We start from the raw sequence: 19400 nt of genomic DNA on the forward strand, positions 1-19400 counted from the left end.
CATTTCCCCTGTTTGTCTATGGAGAAAGCAAAGTTACTTACCTGTAACAGATGTTCTCAGTAGACAGCAGGGGAATACAGCCACACTTGCCCACCCACCATCCCCTCATCTCCTCTTCTATTGCTAGGAACAAAACTGACAGGAGAGGGGAGGGGTGCTGGGGGTACTGTGCTCCTGCACATGGCAAAGTTCTTAAAGTTTTAACTAGCTAAGGGAGAGCTCTGGCACATAGGCTCAGTCTGCAGACTTCATCTGCAAGTGTGGCTGCATTCCCCCCACTGTCTATGGAGAACACCTGTTACAGGTAAGCAACTTTGCTTTCAATACAAAATTCACATTCTCTGGTGTGAAAGCATGGAACGATCTCCCAACAACTATCAGATCTGAACAAAACTACCTCATGTTACGTAAGAAACTAAAGACCTACGTCGTCAGCTCCATATACTCTACCAACAACTAAATCCCAACAACCATCGGAGCCAAACTAGACTTCAGCACAAAACACACCCAAGAAAACTGACCCACATTTCTACATATCACCTTATCAACACTATGGCACCATATACACAACCAGCCACTAGATATTGACCATCTTCCCAAATGGTACTTCCTGCAACAACCCTGTACCAAATTATTTTTTCAAGTAACTCTATAATACAATATCTACCTCAGAGAATATCAAATAGTTCTATAATGTACCTCTGTTGCACTCTTGCACTGTACTAAATCTTATCTCCTTAAATTGCACTGTAAGTCACCTTGACTCATAAGTCTCAGATAAAATTAGATTATTGGTGCTGTTTGTATCAGGAGCGTGTCATGTTAAACCCATTTTACATATGAAGGAGATTGTGGTGCAGTGGTTAGAGCTACAGCCTCAGCACCTTGAGGTTGTGAGTTCAAGCCCCGTGTTGCCCTTTGTGACCCTGGGCACACCAGGACAGATAGGAAAAATGCTTGCATACCTATATGTAAACCATTTTGAATATGGTTGTGTAACTACAAAAAGGCAGTATACTAGTCCCTATCCCTTATATTTCTAAGGCAAAGAGCATCACCAGCAAATGTCAGTTGACCCATAGGGCTAGAATTACAGGCCTGAGTGTGTTGCGAGTGCCTGAATCTAATTTGATCTGAGCTGAAAAGCCTCCATTTAATTTACTGGGCCATCAAGAGCATCTTTTGGCCTCTGTGTTCAGCTTTAGGTTTTTATTGTATATTAAAGTAAAGAAACCAATCTTATTCTCTTCAGATCACGATGGTGGGAGACTTGAAGCATGGCCGTACTGTGCACTCACTTGCCCGCTTGTTGACTCAATATCGTGTGAATCTGCGCTACGTCACACCCCACAACCTGTGTATGCCCTCAGATATCATACACTTTGTGGCCTCCAAGGGGATTAAACAGGTAAAATAGCTCTTTGGATTATGATGGTGTCCAAATTCTGATGTTATTACTATGAGATAAAAGCAGCAGCTGATTAATTGCAGGTAGAAACACTTGCAGTGAATCAATTCAGCAATACCATCAAATAGCTTAGAAACCATATTAAAGAAAACTGCTTAGCTTTCAAAATTATATATTGCATAAGATCTCAACACTATTGTACATTGACTGAAATTCTGTCTTGAGAATATAGTTTTACTGGAAGCAATTTTATGAAACATTTTTAACTTCTAAATCATGTTAAGACACACAAATGGCTCTCTAAAATTACCTGGGCATACATTCAAATGAAAAGTAGGTACACCAAAACAGAATGAGTACTTTTATACTGTATGAAGGCAATTCTGTAAGTAGATGACTTCATTTAGACACCTTGATGCATGGAATTGTTAGAACTTGCGGCAGCCAATCGGCTAGCAATTCTGCATGGGGCTGGACCACCAGGGATTTAAAAGATACACCGAGGAGGTGGGAGGGAGGTAAAAGTTGTTATTTTTGTGGCCCCAAAATCTCAGTTTATATTTAAGTATATATAGTACTTTTATTTGCCGTCATTTACTGTGTTACTTTGGGTGACGCATCAACACTGCGCACAAGACATCAGCAAGCCGGATTTAAACTGAATTTGAAAGCGCTCTGAGGGGGGGGAATCCGCCATTTAACTTAGTAGTGTTGGTGCTGCCCTTGAGGGGTGTGGGGGGGACCCCCCCACACACACACACACATTACAGAGAAAATTGAACCTTTTCATTAAAAAATAGGGAAAAAGCCTGTTTTCTGTATAATGGGGGATTCCCTTCCCCATAACACCCCCCCCCCAATGGCAGCGCCAACTCTAATAAGTTAAGTGCATTGGTTCCCTACCCCACACAACCCCCCTCAGAGCGCTTTCAAATTCAGTTTAAATCCGGCGCACTGATGTCCTGCGCGTGACTGTCGGCCCGGCTTTGTCTGTTCGCAATTGTCTCACATGGTTTTAACTATGTATCGTTACTTTGTGTGTGTGTGTGTGTCTGTGTTATCCACTGCAACCGTCAAGCTGGTTCACTGGAAAATAACCTTGAATTATGATGTTTAGATTATATGTTCTGTTCCCTCTTCTTCCAGAAAGGAGCACATCAAAACCGAAAAAGAATTAAGTTAAAAAGGGTAACATACGGCTTACCTGAAATAGCTTAAATATGTTTGATATATAATCTGCCCTTGGGATGCAATGCTGGTATGATTCTAGTGCAATAGGTGAGACATTTTAGACAGATGGGTAGTATCCCCATGGCCGCATGCCTTCTGCAGAAGAAATCCATGCCAGATTTTTGTCTGCTTCTGCTCTACTTCACCAGGCTCCTTAAATCATCTGCAGTTTTTCCCTTCTGCATGTATGCCTGCAGGAGTGTGGTCCCTTCTGCATGCATGCCTGCAGGAGTGTGGTGCTCTGCTCTCCACAATTAATTTTATTCGGTGTATTTTTTTGTCCCTTTTTCAGGGTTTCTGGTGCTCAGAGCGATTATTCAGCTCTGCCTGCATTAAGATTTCACAGACTGTAGTCTGCAGCTGACAGGCCAATCCCTGGGGTACCAGTCAGCCAGCCTGCATTTACTTCATAGAAGCTCGGGGCCGTCCCCCATCTTTTGCCTTCTGAGGGTTCAAGCACAGGCTGTTTGCATCCGTTGGAGACTCAGCGGTGTCTCGCAGGTTGCCGGCTGTGTCTTCTCACCTCTGCCTGTCCCTGAATGCGTTCATCAGTCCACAGGGGTGGAGGTACAGTCAGGCATAAAGGGTCTGACTGGAAGCCCAAAGATCAGCATTGCAGAGGCATTCCTAGCATGAGGCAGTGATGTTCTGATTCCAGTTACTGAAAGAGAGCTGAGGCAGTCTGCAGCATATTTTCAGCACAGGTCACAGTGATAAAGGCTGTAACAGCCTGTTTGGTGAATCAGGGGAGGTTTGAAATTGGATTTCTGCATGTCTCCTGTGTTCCCCCTCCTAATAAATCCTAAAATCACCATTTTTGAAGTTTGCTTAATGTAAAAAAATATTGCGCTATTGACGGTAACCATCTTGGATTTTTAGCAATCTTTTTTCAAAAGCTCCCTTCACCAAAACTACAATTTTTGCCTCAAAACTTATTGGGATGGAGTCCTTGGGCTCTCCTGATGTGAATTCTTGCCAGGATTGCACAAATTTGGCACTTGAAGAGTGTTCTAGTGGCGCATCCAGGATTGGCGGCAGTGTCCAGCTTTGCCTCTCTCCTGTTGAAGCAGGAGACCAAATACTTGGCTAGCCTGTTGGGGCGACCTTCTGTATTTTGGGGCTTGGCATGGCTATTAGTTCCATGCGCCTGGCTACAGACCCTCCACAACCTAAGAAATGCAAAGTTAAGTCATCAAAGGGGCTGGAGACTTTCTCTGAATTTATGAAACATTTGTGGAATGAGTTTCAAAGCCAGCATTCTTCCCCTGCACAGTCCTGCTCTGCCTCAGATGCATCTGTTAGTTGTGTAGCTTCTATGGACACATCCTCACCTCAGCCGCTGTACCTGCGCTGCCTGATCCTGATATGGGAATCCTGATGTTGTTGACCAGCTTGCTGACCCCCTATTTACAAGCGCAGCACTTCCCAGGACAGGAGATCAAGGACTGTGTGCTGAATCTGTGGATCCCTCTTGGGTTTTGGAATCTGAGGATGATTCTACAGTTCTGCGTTTTCACCAGATCATACTTCGTAGTCTTTGCAGGAGTTGAATTTAGTCACTCCTTCCACTTCTTCTTCCTGGCTTTGTGGTATGCACTCGCAGTCTTCCACTTTTCCCTGACACCCTGATATGGACATTCTGATTTCAGAGCAATTTGATTCTCTGGAAGGTGCTCTTAAGATATCGAGGGCCATGTCTCGCTTGTATCCTCTGGCACAGGAGTGCCAACAGCTTCTGGGTCAGCCTAGGGGTGGGGGGCTTCTTTGGTTGCGCAGGTGACTAAGCGCATCTCTTTACCCAGTAAAGGTGGTGTGGTGCTTAAAGATATGCAGAGCCGCTTTGTGGATGTGCTTCTCCGGAGACTTTTTGATGCAGCTACTTTAGGCATAAAGGCAGCTTCGGCAGTGTCCTATGTCACGTGCACCTGTCTCTCTCAACTACACATGCTAGAGCATGAGGCTGTATATCCTCAACTTCTTTTGGCTGGGTCAGATTATGTTGCTGACGCATTGTATGACCTTCTGCGTGTTTTGGCAAAGGTGTCGATGTAATCCATTTCTGTCTGCAGGATGATCTAGATCAGGCAATGGGCTTGTGATTCCACTTCCAAGGTTGCTTTGGCTAGACTTCCCTTTAAGGGGCAGTTATTGTTTGGCAAGGGCCTGAACAACCTCATAAATTTTATGGTGGACCATTGTCCTAAGACCCTGCCTGACAGCAAACCCGGGACCTCTAGAGCTTATGGTCGCTCTAATTTTCTTGGCTCCCGGTGATCCCGATCGTATGCGAGTGCCACATCGCAGAGATTTTTCCAGGGCTCTAGGCCCAGGTATGCAAGCTAAAGGCGATCCCAGACTTCCGCCTCCCATCCTGCACCCTCTGCCAAAAAGGCGCAATGAAGCCAGGCTGAGAGATGCCCCTCTACAAATAGGAGTCAGACTCTCTGTATTCCTGTCTGCCTGAGTTCACATTTCGTCCGACAAGTGGGTCTTGGACATTATTTGGTCAGGCTACAAGCTGAAATTTGCCTGACCTCTGACGGACTGGTTTGTGGTCTCTTCCATGTGGCGGCCGGACAAGGCGCTAAAGGTTCAAGCCACTATTCAATGCTTGCTGGATATTCAAATTATAGAGCTGGTGCCACCCGACCTCTCAGGCTCAGGCGGATACTTTACATACTCTATAATTCCAAAGAAAGACTCCGAAGATTGGAGGCCTATTCTGGATCTTCAGCATGTGAATGCAGTTCTCAAGGTTCAACGCTTTCACATGGAAACAGTGCATCAGTCATTACAGCGGTGGCCCCAGGAGTTTCTTGCCTCTCTAGATCTCACAGAAGCCTACTTTTACGTTCTTGCGCTTTCATGTCCTGGAACAACATTACCAGTTCTTGGCTCTTCCCTTTATGCTGGCAATGCCTCCCTGTACCTTCACCAAGTGATGGTGGTCATAGCAGCTTACCTACGAAAAATTGATCTGCAGGTTCACCCTTACTTGATGACTGGCTGGGAGGGTCAGTGCACAGTGGATCAGATGATCCAAGTGCTGGAAGACCTGGCCTTGAGCTACAGAAAAAAAACAATCTGACACCCATGCAGTTGCTGGAATATCTGGGAGTTCTCTTCTAAGGCAAAGAAGGCTATCCAACATTGGTGCACTCAGGACCAGATGGACCCTTATACTGCTCCAATCTCAATGGTTCTTGCCTTTCTGCAAGCTGGACTTGATAAAGGGCTCACTGTAGTATCTCTTTGGGTCCAAGTAGCCGAGCTTTCTTGTTTTAGAGCCTGAGATCGTTGTTCCTTGTTGGCATCTCATCCTGATATCACTAGATTTCTGAAAGGGGCTCTTGGCATCAGACCACCAGTCAAGCATCCATTCCCTTCCTGGGACCTCCACCTGGTGCTGTCTACCCTTACCAAGGCTCTCTTTGAGCCCCTTCGGGATGCTTCCCTCTTGGACTTGACAATCAAGACTTCTGGTCGCTGTTACCTCAGCGTGGCAGGTCTCAGAACTCCAGGCTTTTTCTCATAGGGAACCATTCCTCCGCATCTTGGAGTCTGGGATTTCCCTGTGTACAGTTTGTTCCTTCCTACCGAAAGTAGTTTTGGCTTTCCATGTTAATCAGGAAGTACGTTTATCTGCTTTTCAGTCTACTGATTCCTTTTGAAGAAACTGGATATGCACAGAGTGCTTCTTTGCTACCTGGAGGTCACAAACAAATTTCGTCTTTCTGACCATATGTTTGCGCTGACTCATTCTGTTAAGCAGGGCGCTCCTGCTTCCAAGACCACGATTTCCAGATGGATCCATAGGGCCATTTTGTCAGCCTATATTCTTTCTGGAAAACAGTCTCCTGTTTCCATAAGAGTGCATTCTACCAGAAGTGTTGCTTCTTCGTGGGCCTAAGCTAGAGCTGTCTCCCCTGAGGACATCTGCATGGCAGTAACGTGATCTTCTATACACATGTCTGCCAAGTTTTACAGTAACAGTGACTAGAAAACCAATCTGGAAAGTCAAAGCCAAGAGGAAAGCATCCCGAAGAGGACTCTGCCTTTGGGTCCTTGGTCTTATGGGCCAGCACAGCAAACCCACCCTAGCTTTTTAGGGACAGCTTTTGTACATCCCATCTGCCTAGAATGTCTCACCTGTTGCACTGGAAAAAGAGATTATGTACTTACCTTGGTAAGCTCTTTTCCAGTAGATAGGTGAGACATTCTAGATTCCCGCCCTGTCCTCCTTACGCCTGTCTATTGTCTTAACCCTTTCAGGACCAAGGGACATATTTGTCCCATAACTTTAAAATCCTATAAATTTTGATTGGGATAGTCTACAGTTCTAAATTTGATATGTACGGATTCCATATGATACTGCCTTTATGTAAACAAACTGGTTCCGACATTCATTCATTAGCGTCGTTGCTAGATTGACGAGAAGATTCACTTGCCACACTGTCCATAAGCCAGAAGTGTGATTTTTTAAAATAAAAATAATGATATTTCACAAAAAAAAATCAATTTTTTGGCATCTGCAAGCCCTTTTTACCATAAAAATGTCGTCAAAACCACAAAAATTGGCCTACGATCCTTATGGTCCTGAAAGGGTTAATCAGTTTATGCTTCTCCAAGTTGTTTCTTGGATGCCTGTCAGCCCTTGGGGGCTGGGAAGAATATTGTTTATATGTTACTTTTTTTGCAGGAGAAGTTTCTGAGTTCCTTTGAGACCTCTGTTGGCTGTTTACAATTGATCTAATGTTACTTATTGAGCAGAACGGTTGTTGCTGAACTTGATTGCCATGTGTGCCTCTACTTCACGTTTATTTAGTGGCTCTGTTTTTGGGTACAACTAACTGTAGGTGAAGCTAAAGAGCCCAGTGAAGTAGAGCAGAGGCATAGACAAAAATCCGGAGTGGATTCCTTCTACAGATGGCACACAGCCATGGGAACATTACCCATTTGTCTAGAATATCTCGCCTATCTACTGGAAAAGAGCTTACCAGGGTAAGTACATAGTCTCTTTATAACTGCCAGTATTCTGTGATGTTCCCTGTTGCTGGCAGGAGTCAGGAGAGCTCAAGAGCACACTAGAGCTTGGATGCTGAAGAACTTGATCTGTGTTTCCCATAATAGATGGTTCAGAAAACCATCAAATTCTAAAGTGCCCATGGGCAACTTTGGTTCACACATAAAGCACACACAAGTGTACTGCAGTGTACATGCACTGGAAGTCTGTGATTACTCAATGTGTGAAGGGGCTGTAATATAGCTCTATAATTTTTCTTCTTTCAGACTGTCACCATAACATCCTGTAAAGATACTGATCTTGTTTCATCACCTTTGATTTGTTTATGATGCTCCTATTTTGTTTTGGGTAGGGAGCCAAGGAGGAAAAGGAAAGAAGAGGGGAAAAGAATTCTAAAAAATCTCATACTATTTATCACTTCTAAGATAACATCACTTAACTCTTTCATTATTGTTTTTCTTTGGACATAATGCAAATTATCAAACTTTGGCATCTCCTGACATTACAGTTTTTCTGCTCTACTGTACCACAATATATGGTGTAATCTGGGATCCACTAGAGCAGGGGTCTGAAAGTCCCTCCTTGAGGGCCGCAATCCAGTCGGGTTTTCAGGATTTTCCCAATGAATATGCATGAGATCTGTGTGCATGCACTGCTTTCAATGCATATTCATTGGGGAAATCTTGAAAACCCGACAGGATTGCAGCCCTCACTAGAGTGTGGTTTATTATGATGTCACACATTACAATACAAGTATATAAGACAATGATGCTTCTCTCTCTGGCAGGAAGAGTTTGATAGCATTGAGGAGGCTCTTCCTGATACAGATGTTTTGTACATGACTCGAATTCAGAAGGAAAGGTTTGATTCTGTCCAGGAGTACAGTTCTGTGAGTATTGGCAATACAAGGCTACTTAAGAATAAGCAGGAAGATTTCCAGGGTAGGGGCTAGAAATAAAAACTTAGAGCATGTTGCTGCATGCATCTTCCACACTTGCTAAACATACCATATATGATAAATTCTGTTTCTCATATCATTGCCATTTATTGTATCTGTTTGTGTTCCTCTAGTACCTTTATTTGGTCGGTAAATTTACATAAATACAGTCAAACCTCGGTTTGCAAGTGTTTTGCAAGACGAGCAAAACACTCAAGCAAACTGTAACTCGCAAACCGAGCATTGACTCGATTTGCGAGCCCCGACCTGACCCCAGGAACCGGCAGTATTGCTCACCCCGAGGCCACTGGCGCTGCTCCCTCCCTTCGCAATCGCCTCCTCTTCCCATCCCCACTGACCAGCCCTGTCCTTACCCATGCGCCACCGGTGTTAGAAAGTGCCTGCTGCCGTTTTTTTGCTGGGCTGCTGCTGGGCCTTGAGCATCTGTGCATGCTCAAGGCCTTCTGGATCTCATCCTCTCCGAGATGCTCATGAGATCTTGAGTCTCATGTGAATCTCGGAGAGGATGAGATCCAGAAGGCCTTGAGCATGCACAGATGCTCAAGGCCCAGCAGAAAACCGGCGGCAAGCACTTTCTAACACCGGCGGCGCAAGGTTAAGGACAGGGCCGGTCAGTGGGGATGGGGGGAGGAGGCGATCGCGAAGGGAGGGAGCAGTGCCAGTGGCCTCGGGGGGAGCAATACTGCCAGTTCCCGGGGTCGGGTCAGGTGTCAGCTCGGGGGTCGGGTGGAACGAATCATCCGAGTTGCCATTATGGCCTATGGGGAAAGTTGCTTTGCTATACAAGTACTTTGGATTGCGAGCATGCTTCTGGAACAAATTATGCTCGCAAACCAAGGTACCACTGAATATATAAATGAAATGCGTGTCTCACAGGCGGCCCATAACTGGACATATAGGAATCCCACTTAAGTGGAGAAAAAAGCCTCAAATACATCTATCGGCAGCACTTTACCATGAGTAAATAAGGTTGCCTGTTCTTTATCATATAACTTCACTCCAAAAACCCACCAGGAACAGAGAATCATTTTGGATCACTTCATAAATCCCAACTATAAAGCTTATAAATCAGTAATTCACAGGTGCCATTCGGTGAAAGACTTTTACCAGTGGTGCAGTTCACAGCTTAATCATAGCACACTGCTTGTTAACACATATAAAGAAACATTGTTACACAAGTTTCAATCTCTCAAAAGAAACAAAAGGAATAAATTGAAAACACTTGTCTTTGCAATTATGAAACCCAGCTTTGACACAAGTTGTGTTTTGCAATAGTTATTTCAAAAAGCCGAGCAGCAAACATTTATGAGCCAAAGAATCCGTGTCCCTTGCCCATGACAGCTTCCAAACTACTAGAGCAAACCTTTAAAATCTTTATCATAGGCAAAAAAAACTCCACTCTGAATGTCACTAATAGTGTCTAATTGAGAATGTCAGCTGCCAATGTGCACAAACAATTGACTTATCTGGTGCTTGTTGCAGGTTTCCGGGTCTCGCTGCATCTTTGTCAAGTAGAAACCGACATTTCAGCCACCATGCTGTGGCTTTCTGCAGGCTCTGAAGCAGTGTTCTTCAACCTTTTTACACCTATGGACCGGCGGAAATAAAATAATTATTTCGTGGACCGGCAAACTACTAAGACTGAAATTTTTTTTTAAAAACAATCACCGCCCTGTCCCCACGAGGTCGGTCCCACAAACCATCTGATCCCATCCGCACAAGCCTCAAATAGTTATGATTTTATATTGAACATATTTTATTAAAGTATAAAAAGAAACAATATTCTATACAATTGTCTTTTATAAATACAAATACAGGGCAAAAATCAACAAAACCCCTGTCTCCCCTCCCCTTCACATATATCCCCTCTACTATCAAGAAAACTGAATAAGCCAAATTATTACAGAATGCTATACAAATATTATGTAAGAATACCACAGTCACAAATGACAGGAATGATGTTAGGGGAGTGGAACTAGGGCAACTGCCCCCTGGTCAGAGAGAGCCCTAAGCCAGCTGGAAGCTAAAGAATCACTGCCTGGGCTTTGCACTCCCCAGTTATGTCTAGCAAGATACATATTTCAAATCTGATATATTTGAATCAAAAAGATAGAAATAAAATTATTTTTTTCTACCTTTTGTTGTCTCTGGTTTCTGCTTTCATTGCCTTTTCACTCTCTTCCAGCCAGTGTCTGCCCTAAGAACATAAGAATTGCCACTGCTGGGTCAGACCAGAGGTCCATCATGACCAGCAGTCCGCTCACGCGGCGGCCCTCTTGTCTAAGACCAGCACCCTAACTGAGACTAGCCCTACCAGCACACGTTCTTGTTCAGCAGGAACTTGTCTAACTTTGTCTTGAATCCTTGGAGGGTGTTTTCCCCTATAACAGCCTCTGGAAGAGCGTTCCAGCTTTCTACCACAGAACTTCCTTACGTTTGTACGGAATCTATCCCCTTTCAACTTTAGAGAGTGCCCTCTCCTTTTCCCTGCCTTGCAGAGGGTGAACAACCTGTCCTTAGCTACTAAGTCTATTCCCTTCAGTACCTTGAATGTTTCTATCATGTCCCCTCTCAATCTCCTCTGCTCAAGGGAGAAGAGGCCCAGTTTCTCTAATCTTTCGCTGTACGGCAACTCCTCTAGCCCCTTAACCATTTTAGTTGCTCTTCTCTGGACCCTTTCGAGTAGTACCGTGTCCTTCTTCATGTACGGTGACCAGTGCTGGACGCAGTACTCCAGGTGAGGGCGTACCATGGCCCAGTACAGCAGCATGATAACCTTCTCTGTCTCTTCAGTCCAGCATCTGCCCCTTCCATTCACTGTCTGTCTTTCCCTGCCATCTCTCCTCCTGCCCCCCTCCCCCCCAATTTGGTCTGGCATCCATCATCTTCCTTCTGTTCCCCTCATGGTCTGGCATCTCTGTCCTTCCCTCCCCCCTGTGGTTTTTAGCATCTCTCTCTTCTCATTTCCTCCACTCAGATCTGATATCGTTCTCTGCTCTCTCTTCCCTTTTCTTCTCTGGTCTTCCTTCTCTATTTTCTGCCTCCATCTAAATTAAATTCTTTCTTACTATTTAGTCCTGTTTCCCTCTTTTCACCATGTCTACCCACAGCTCGTCACCCCTTTCCCTCACCCCTCCATTATCTTACTATTTTCTTCCCCCTTTATTTATCTCCTCCTTCCATTCAGTATGTGTTCTTTCCCCACTTCCATTCAGCATTTGCTCTCCCCTTTCAACTGACATCCATCTGCCTTCTGCTCTCTCTCCCTTCTTCTCACTTCCATCATCTGTCCCCTTCTCTCTCTTATCTCCTCCATTCCATCATCTGCCCCTTCCCTCTCTCTCTCCCCCCCCCCCAACTTCCATCATCTGCCCCCCTTCCCCTCACCTTTGCGGGTCACTTTCTTTCCCCTGAGGGTGGCTCATGTCAGAGGGGAAGCTTTGGTTGAGCAGAACCGCTTGCAAGGAACAGTGGAACTTACTTGATTGATGTCGATGTTGGGGCCCGTTGCCGTTTGAAGGAAAAAAAAAAAAGGGACCTGCAAAGGAGAGAGGAAGGGAGACCTCCAAGAAGCTGCTCTTTGCCTTCCTTCAGCGGCCCAAGAGTCCAGACCAACAGCGGCAGCTCTATGTACTTTTAACTTCGGCACAGAGCTGCCCCTAAGCAGTAGTTTAGCGCGATTTCATGAGGCAGCCTCGGGGCCTTTGCTAGGCCGGCCCGCTTCGATGATGCGATACGGGCCGGCCTAGCAAAGGCCCTGAGGCTGCCTCATGAAACCGCGCTAAACTATTGCTTAGGGGCAGCTCTGTGCCGAAGTTAAAAGCACACAGAGCTGCCGCTGCTGGTCTGGAGGTGCGGAGACAAGGCAGGAGGCAAACGCGGTTGGAGGCAGGAGTCCCGGCACAGCGACTGCAACAGGAAGTTGCAAGTCAGCTGACGCCGGCCTTTCATTGCGGCAGGGACCGAATCCTTCGCAGAACGGCAAGATTTTTTTGCGGACCGGTGGTTGAAGAACTGTGCTCTGAAGTCTGCAGTGTGACTTTGTAATTAGTGGGTTCGCTGACCTGCTTGAGAATAGGGCAATCCACCAATTTGAATTTTGGCAAAAAGTTGGTCAGAAATTTGAGTTTTGTTGTGAAAGTCCATAGAATGGAAAAGTCTCTGGTACGCTTAAAGATGTTCTCCCAATGGAGCTGGGTTAGATGTTCTCTCAGGATTTCCGCAGCTGGCATTGTGCTTGTTGGAGGTTTATGGGCCTTGCTGCATCTTTGTCAGGTAGAAACCAAAGTTTCAGCCACTATGCTGTGGCTTTCTTCAGGATATGCTCTGAAATCTGCAGTGTAATTTTCTAAATAGTGGGTTCACTGACCGAATTGGGAACAGGGCAGTCCATCAGTTTGAATTTTGGCAGGAAAGTCAGTTGGTCAGAAATTTGAGTTTTGTTGATTTATCTAGTGTCGCCAGAACTTGCTGTGAACAGTTCAAATCTTTCCGCCTTTCATTCTCTGGCTCTCGTGAAACTCCCGACAAGGAACCTCATTTTGTCATGTAAAACGGCTGCTTCAGGGGAAACAAAACCATTTGCTGTGCAGTGACACAATTTACATGGCGACTACAAACAGCGGGGTAAAGTCTGAACTTAACTATGCAAAGTGATGACATCATTTCTGGGCCTGCAGGAGTTTCAAACCCTTAAAAAATTGCATTACATTCAACTCTGATTTAAACCTGCAGGCTAAACAGTATTCAATGTAAAAAATCAACTGTTGTTTTTTCTGGTTCAGTCTGCATTTCAGATTGCCACGATGCTGTGTGTGAAAAATCAAGGTGGGAACAGTGCATTTTAAGTCCTCAAAACTGTGTCCCTTTTCATAACAATGTTCACTCAAGCGATCCACTTTCCTTGCGTAATCAATGTTATATCCATGCTCTGACATCCTAGTCTTTAATGGACACATGGTCTGACCTATGTAACTCAGTTGACAAGGACAGCATAACAGGTTTACCACATGGGTGGACACGCAGATAGTATGGGCTCCCAAAATCGTCCTTCTGTTCAGAACTTGTACCATCTGACCTTCCAGCATGATAAAGCAGATGGTATAACGCCCACATCTATAATGTCCTGTTTCTTCATCAACTGCTTACGTCCATTCATCAGGCTTGAAGAGATTCTCTTTTAAATTTTGATTCCTACTATAGGTCAAAACACACTCGGTATTTCTAAAATAGTCATGCACCTGTAGCATGTGCCAATAATTCTTAATACTTTTACCTATCAAAGGGGAAATAGTGATACAATTGTGATGCAATAGGAAGGGAATAACAGCTTTCATGTTTCTAATATGGCCTGCCTGTCTCACCGTTTTCAGCTTAAGGTCTTCTCTTATCTAGAAATCATATCTGCTAAATTTCTTTTTTTGCTCACTAGCTATCTGCTTTAATTTTTTTTGCTCTCCTGATGTTTGTTCTTCTGCAGTGTTTTGGGCAGTTTATTCTGACACCGCACATCATGACTAGAGCAAAGAAAAAGATGGTAGTGATGCACCCCATGCCACGTGTCAATGAGATCAGGTAAAGAAAAAGGAGGAAAGAAAGACAGGCTAACATAGCTCTTATTTTTAATGTCAGATATAGGTCATTTATCTGGTATGTTCTTTATTAAAAAATAAGTTTACTGGTATTATTCACCTTTGTCCTGTGTGAGTTGATATGCAGGGTTTCACATCATTATCCACCAGTTTCCATGAACTGATGTAGTCCTAAGAGTGGATGATAAATCTATCCTTGTTACCAGTCAACTTAAGGTTTAAGCTCAGATAATGGTGAAGAATCATAAGAAATTAATATTTGTGGTCCTCAAAGCAAAAAAAAAAAGCAATATTTCTGTTCTGCCATGCAGGACAAGCTAACCTCCGATATGCAATATAAAGAGGAGACAAGTGACACATTTTCATAATGATATCATTATAGGATCCAGCTGTCCTTTTTTTTTTTTTCTTTTAAAAAATAAATTCTCCCTTAATCATTATTTTCTTTACTTTTTTTATGGAGTTAGCATTTGTATTCAGATTAACATAGCTATTCAACCTACAAGCTTTAACGGTTTATTCTTGTACTTTATTCTGAGATCAGTGGGTTATTTCCGTCTCCTCACCAGGACTTTGTTGGAAGCCTCAAATTTCGGAGGCTTTAACCCCTCACCCTCATACCTCATCACTGTGTATCATCCTTAGCTTACCAGTCTTTCTTCCTACAAGCCAGGCTGTAGAAGCTTATCTTTTCTGCTCGGTTTAATTTCATGGTATTTCAGTATTTTTCGTTTGCAGTTTTCGCCCTCATGTTGTGGAGGTTCCCTGCAGGGACATCCTTGACTGCAGGAGATTGCAGACCTTTGGGAAAAGTCTGCTTCTGGGGGGGTTCCCTGCTTGGCAGTAGCCCCCCCAAAAAACCCTGCACATCAGATCGGGGCTCAGGGACAATTCCCTTGGGAGCTTGCTCACCTCCAGGTTCGTCTGCTAGTGGGTAGAGCACAGGCTGAGCGGTTCCGTGGAGGCACAACCAGAATCGAAGCCAGACTGCATTTCTCCGCCAGGCATCTGCACGGCGTGTCCGAGGATGGTGGAGGTCTCTGGCTGTGGAAGTCAGGCCGGTGAGGCAGTCAGAAGAGTTGAAATCCAAATCTATAGTTTATTGAGGCAGAGGATCTCCCTGTGAATTGTGTTAGCTCTGTCTGCAGTGTTTTCCATTCAGCACAGGTTGTAGTGAGTACAAGCTGACAGTTTGACTCAGCGATTTTTTTTGGGGGGGTGGGCAGTCTTAAAAATGGGGGTTTGGGAGGTTTCTATGCATGCCCTACCTCTCCCCACCTCTAAAATACCCAAATCGCTGGAGGGTTTTTTTTAGGGTTCCTGTGATTTTTTTTTTTTGGGGGGGGGGCTATTTTTAGTCCAAAATTAGTACCCATGGTGGCCATCTTGGATTTTTCCCGATTTGAATTTAAAGTTATTTTTCATACTTCCAACTTAATTTTTGCAAGAAAACTACACAGAAGGCTTTCCCAACGCTGGATGAGATGGATTCATGCTTTGTTTGCGATGGATGGCTGGCTGCCAGATGCGCAGCCGTGTTCCACATGCGGCATGCCCAGATTCGGGCCCCCCCCCCCCCCCGACTTCCTAGGAGGGTCTTCAAGCGCCCTCTGCCCTGAGTGATACTTGACATACTTCATTATTCCACAGAAAAGATCTAACAATTGAAGACCGATTCTGCTTCTCAAGGGAGTCAATGCAGCGCTGAAAGTACCTCGCTTCCGCATGGAGTCTGTGTACTCAGTGATAGCTTTAGTGGCACCAGGGGAGTTCTTAGCCTTTCTGGATTTGATGGAAGCGTATTTCCATATTTTCATTTTTCTTTCTGGACCTCTGGATGTTTTTGCGGTTTCACATCTTGGGGCAACATTTCCAGTTTGCGGTGATGCCGTTTGGATTGGCAACGGCACCCAGGACCTTCACCAAAGTGATGTTGGCAATGGCGGACCATTTTAGCACCCTGAGTGTCCTGGTCTCTCGTATCTGGGCAACTGTTTGTCTAAAGCTCCCTCGCTGTCTGAGGGGCATCAGCTGTCCATCAGGTGGTACACTCTGACCACCTTTTTGGTCTGGCAGGCCCTGCCCACAAGGGTAGGCCAGCTTCAAAGGCCACCATTTCTAAATGGATTTGGATGGCTGTTTCTGCTGCTTAACACGGCAGCTGGCAAGTAGCCCCCTCTTGAGGTGCAGGCACATGCAACCAGAGATGTTTCGTCCTCTTGAGCAGAGTCGGCTGTTTCTCTGGACAAGATTTTCAGGGCCGCTACCTGGTTCTTCTTGCATACATTCCCCAGGTTTTATGGGATCAATATGGCAGCCAAGCAGGTTGCTGCTTTTGGTGCCTCTGTCTTGGCAGCGGGCTCATCAGTTCCACCTTGAATTTTTGGAATTGCTCTGTTATATCCCACTGGTCCCAGAATAAAGTGGGATGTATAAGAACGAAAGATTAGGTTCTTACCTTTGCTAATCTTCTTTCTTGTAAATCCACTTTATTCTGGGAACCTGCCCTATACTTACTGATTCGCCAGTTGCCTGCCTTTACAAGTACTGGTAACTGGATTTCTGTTTTCTGACCAGCTTTTATTATAGTGCCATCTGAATGGGTTTAGCACTCAGTTTGGGGGAGTCTCCAGATAGGGAGCCCGCTTCTGTCAGTGCATTTTGTTCTACTTCTAGCACTGTTATTGTCGTTCAGGTTACTGATGTTTGATATTCTGAGTTAATTGTTTACTTATTGCTGTTTTGCATTTCTTATTGTGAGCAGAATATACTTGTCGGGGAGTGTCCCCGTATACCTCTCTCTTGTTCTTATCCTCTACAGATGTTCCTGGCTGCTTTATGGCTGACTGGTATGCTGAGGATGATACACAGTGATCAGGTGTGAGAGGGAGGGGTTAAAGCCTCTGAAATTTGAAGCTTCCTACAACAGCCTGGCGGGTAGACAGAAATAACCCACTGGTGAATTTACAAGTGAATTTACAAGAAAGAAGATTAGCAAAGGTAAGAACCTAGTCTTTCGTTAGCTGTAGCAAATACTAATTTGAGAGTTAACTCTTTTTTGTTTACTCTCCCACCTTATCTAGTGTTGAAGTGGATTCTGATCCAAGAGCTGCTTATTTTCGGCAGGCAGAGAATGGTATGTTTATCCGTATGGCTCTGCTGGCCACAGTGCTGGGCAAATACTAGAGGATATGAACTTTTTGCTAAACTACTCAACCAGGACACCTGAATCGGATCAAGTTTCTGCAGGCAACAGAACTGATGGGATCGAATGCAGCAGTTTCTTCTTCTGTCCTTACACATCCAGTGACTGTGACCTCAGGGATTCCTAAGAACTAAGACCTATTGTTCGTAAGGACTGCAAGCACAAATTAGAGGGTCAAATAAACTATAGCAACTGGAAAAAAAGAGAGGAACAGAGATAAAGCTAGCATTGAGACACAACATTTATGAAAGGGTTTAAAGGATGCATTCTCTAAGGTCCTTCCTTATTTAAATTTTTTAAAAAGGCTACTAACAAGGGGAAGGAACCTGTGCTACACGTCCACTTGTATACTTATTCACAACTATCACACACTTCAGCACACACATTCCTATGTCCAGTGATGTGAAAAGGCAGGTATTCTGTCCTTTGTGATGGAGGTTCTGGGTCGTTCCCTTTGCAGGCACTGGGACATTCAGCTCCCCAAACCTTGGCTTAACCTAGATTGAAATTATTTCTGTATGTACAAATGAGAAGGGTGATATGCCCTCTTTTGTATGGAATAGTTTTATAAAATTCACACATCTATACTCAGGGATCTTCTGATGACCCAGAATGTGAACTGGTTAGTGATCTCCCCTCCTGTTTGTATACTTACAGTGTAGTAAGACAATTTATCCAGATCCCTGGATGCTTCATCAAAACCTGATCAAGTGTTTTCTAAACTCCATAGCAACCTTTAGTTGAACTCTTTATATGAATGAATTGTGAAAAGGGATTACTCTGTTTCCTGTGAAATAAAAATGCTGGACTCCTCCTGAGTGTACTTTTTGGCTTGGACCATTATGCATAATGTCCCATCTTGGGTATACAGACAGTCTGTGCTCTGTTCTGATTGTGGTCATTTCTCATTTTAACCCTAATATTCAGATCCTTTGGAGACCGTTGTTTCCTAATACTACCAATGGCACTTCCACATGTGCACTTCTCTTTCAGCCATGTAGCTATTGTATTATGTAAATCATGAGGTTACAGAAGCACGAGGAGGGAGGACCAAGGAAGAGGAAATCTAATAATACTTGTAGATGATGTTTTTTAAAAAAAATATGAGCTGTTATAGAAGGTTTTTGGGGAAGGGGTGGATTTTGGGGGGAGGGGGGAGCTTTTTTTTTTTTTTTTTTGCTTTAATAAACAAATTTGATAATAAATGTGTTTTCTTTTATTTACAATTCAGAGCAGCAAATCTATGCAGTCCCAAACCTTTGAACTGGATGAAAAAATTAGGTCAGTTTTGCTAATTTTCTTTCCTTTAGACCCAACAGATCAGTCCAGAACTTGTGGGTTATAGCCATCTATCAGCAGATGGAGATTGAGCTCTACCATATAGGTCAGTGTGCAGCTGCTCCGAGCCAGTGTTTAGATTTAAAAAAAAAAAAAAAAGCAGTGGACAGTATGTAACCACAAAAACAAGAAAGACAAAAGTTCTTCCTTCTCTAGGAATCACTGAAGAAAGGGGGGGGGAACCTTTTAAACAGTGAAACTATAGATGCATATCCAAACAGAGAAATCTAAAGAGCTGGCATATGTAACAAAAAGAAACAGAGAAGGGCAGGTTTCTAGACCGATCTGTTGAGACTGAAGGAAAAAGAATTAGCAGGTAAGACCTAATTTCCTTTTTTTAGCATATCAACAGAGCAGTGCTGAACTTGTGGGATGCTTCAAAGTAGCCCTTAAGTTGAGTGGGCAACAAAAAGTCCCTGCTGTACCTTATTACTTATTATCGGTCAAAAGTTCACTGGTCAGCTACTTTGTAGCGCATAATAAAAAAAATATAAATGCCCAAAAAGTGTCCTAAATCGACACTTGGATGTCCTAATCACCAGGATGTCCAAGTGCTGATAATCAAAACCACCTTTCTGGACATCTAGCAAGGTGTCTCAGCCTCTGTGCATCCGGAGCTCAAGATGGGTGTGGTGGTGGTGTGTTAA

The 19400-nt window shown here is 44.2% G+C and overlaps 1 protein-coding gene across 3 annotated transcripts in view; it reads left to right on the forward strand.

Annotated features, from left to right (window-relative positions):
• Positions 1-18228, forward strand: part of CAD (carbamoyl-phosphate synthetase 2, aspartate transcarbamylase, and dihydroorotase) — a 408216-nt gene extending 389988 nt beyond the window's left edge. For all 3 annotated transcript variants that reach the window (XM_033937498.1, XM_033937499.1, XM_033937500.1), the window contains 4 exons: positions 1253-1408; positions 8449-8550; positions 14099-14193; positions 17294-18228. In XM_033937498.1, the coding sequence (XP_033793389.1) occupies positions 1253-1408; positions 8449-8550; positions 14099-14193; positions 17294-17396 (456 nt within the window). In that variant the 3' untranslated portion in view covers positions 17397-18228. The remainder of the gene's footprint in view (positions 1-1252; positions 1409-8448; positions 8551-14098; positions 14194-17293) is intronic.
• The last annotated feature ends 1172 nt before the right edge of the window (positions 18229-19400 follow it).

Source organism: Geotrypetes seraphini, chromosome 3 (genome assembly GCF_902459505.1).
Source record: "Geotrypetes seraphini chromosome 3, aGeoSer1.1, whole genome shotgun sequence".
NCBI classification, from domain to species: domain Eukaryota; kingdom Metazoa; phylum Chordata; class Amphibia; order Gymnophiona; family Dermophiidae; genus Geotrypetes; species Geotrypetes seraphini.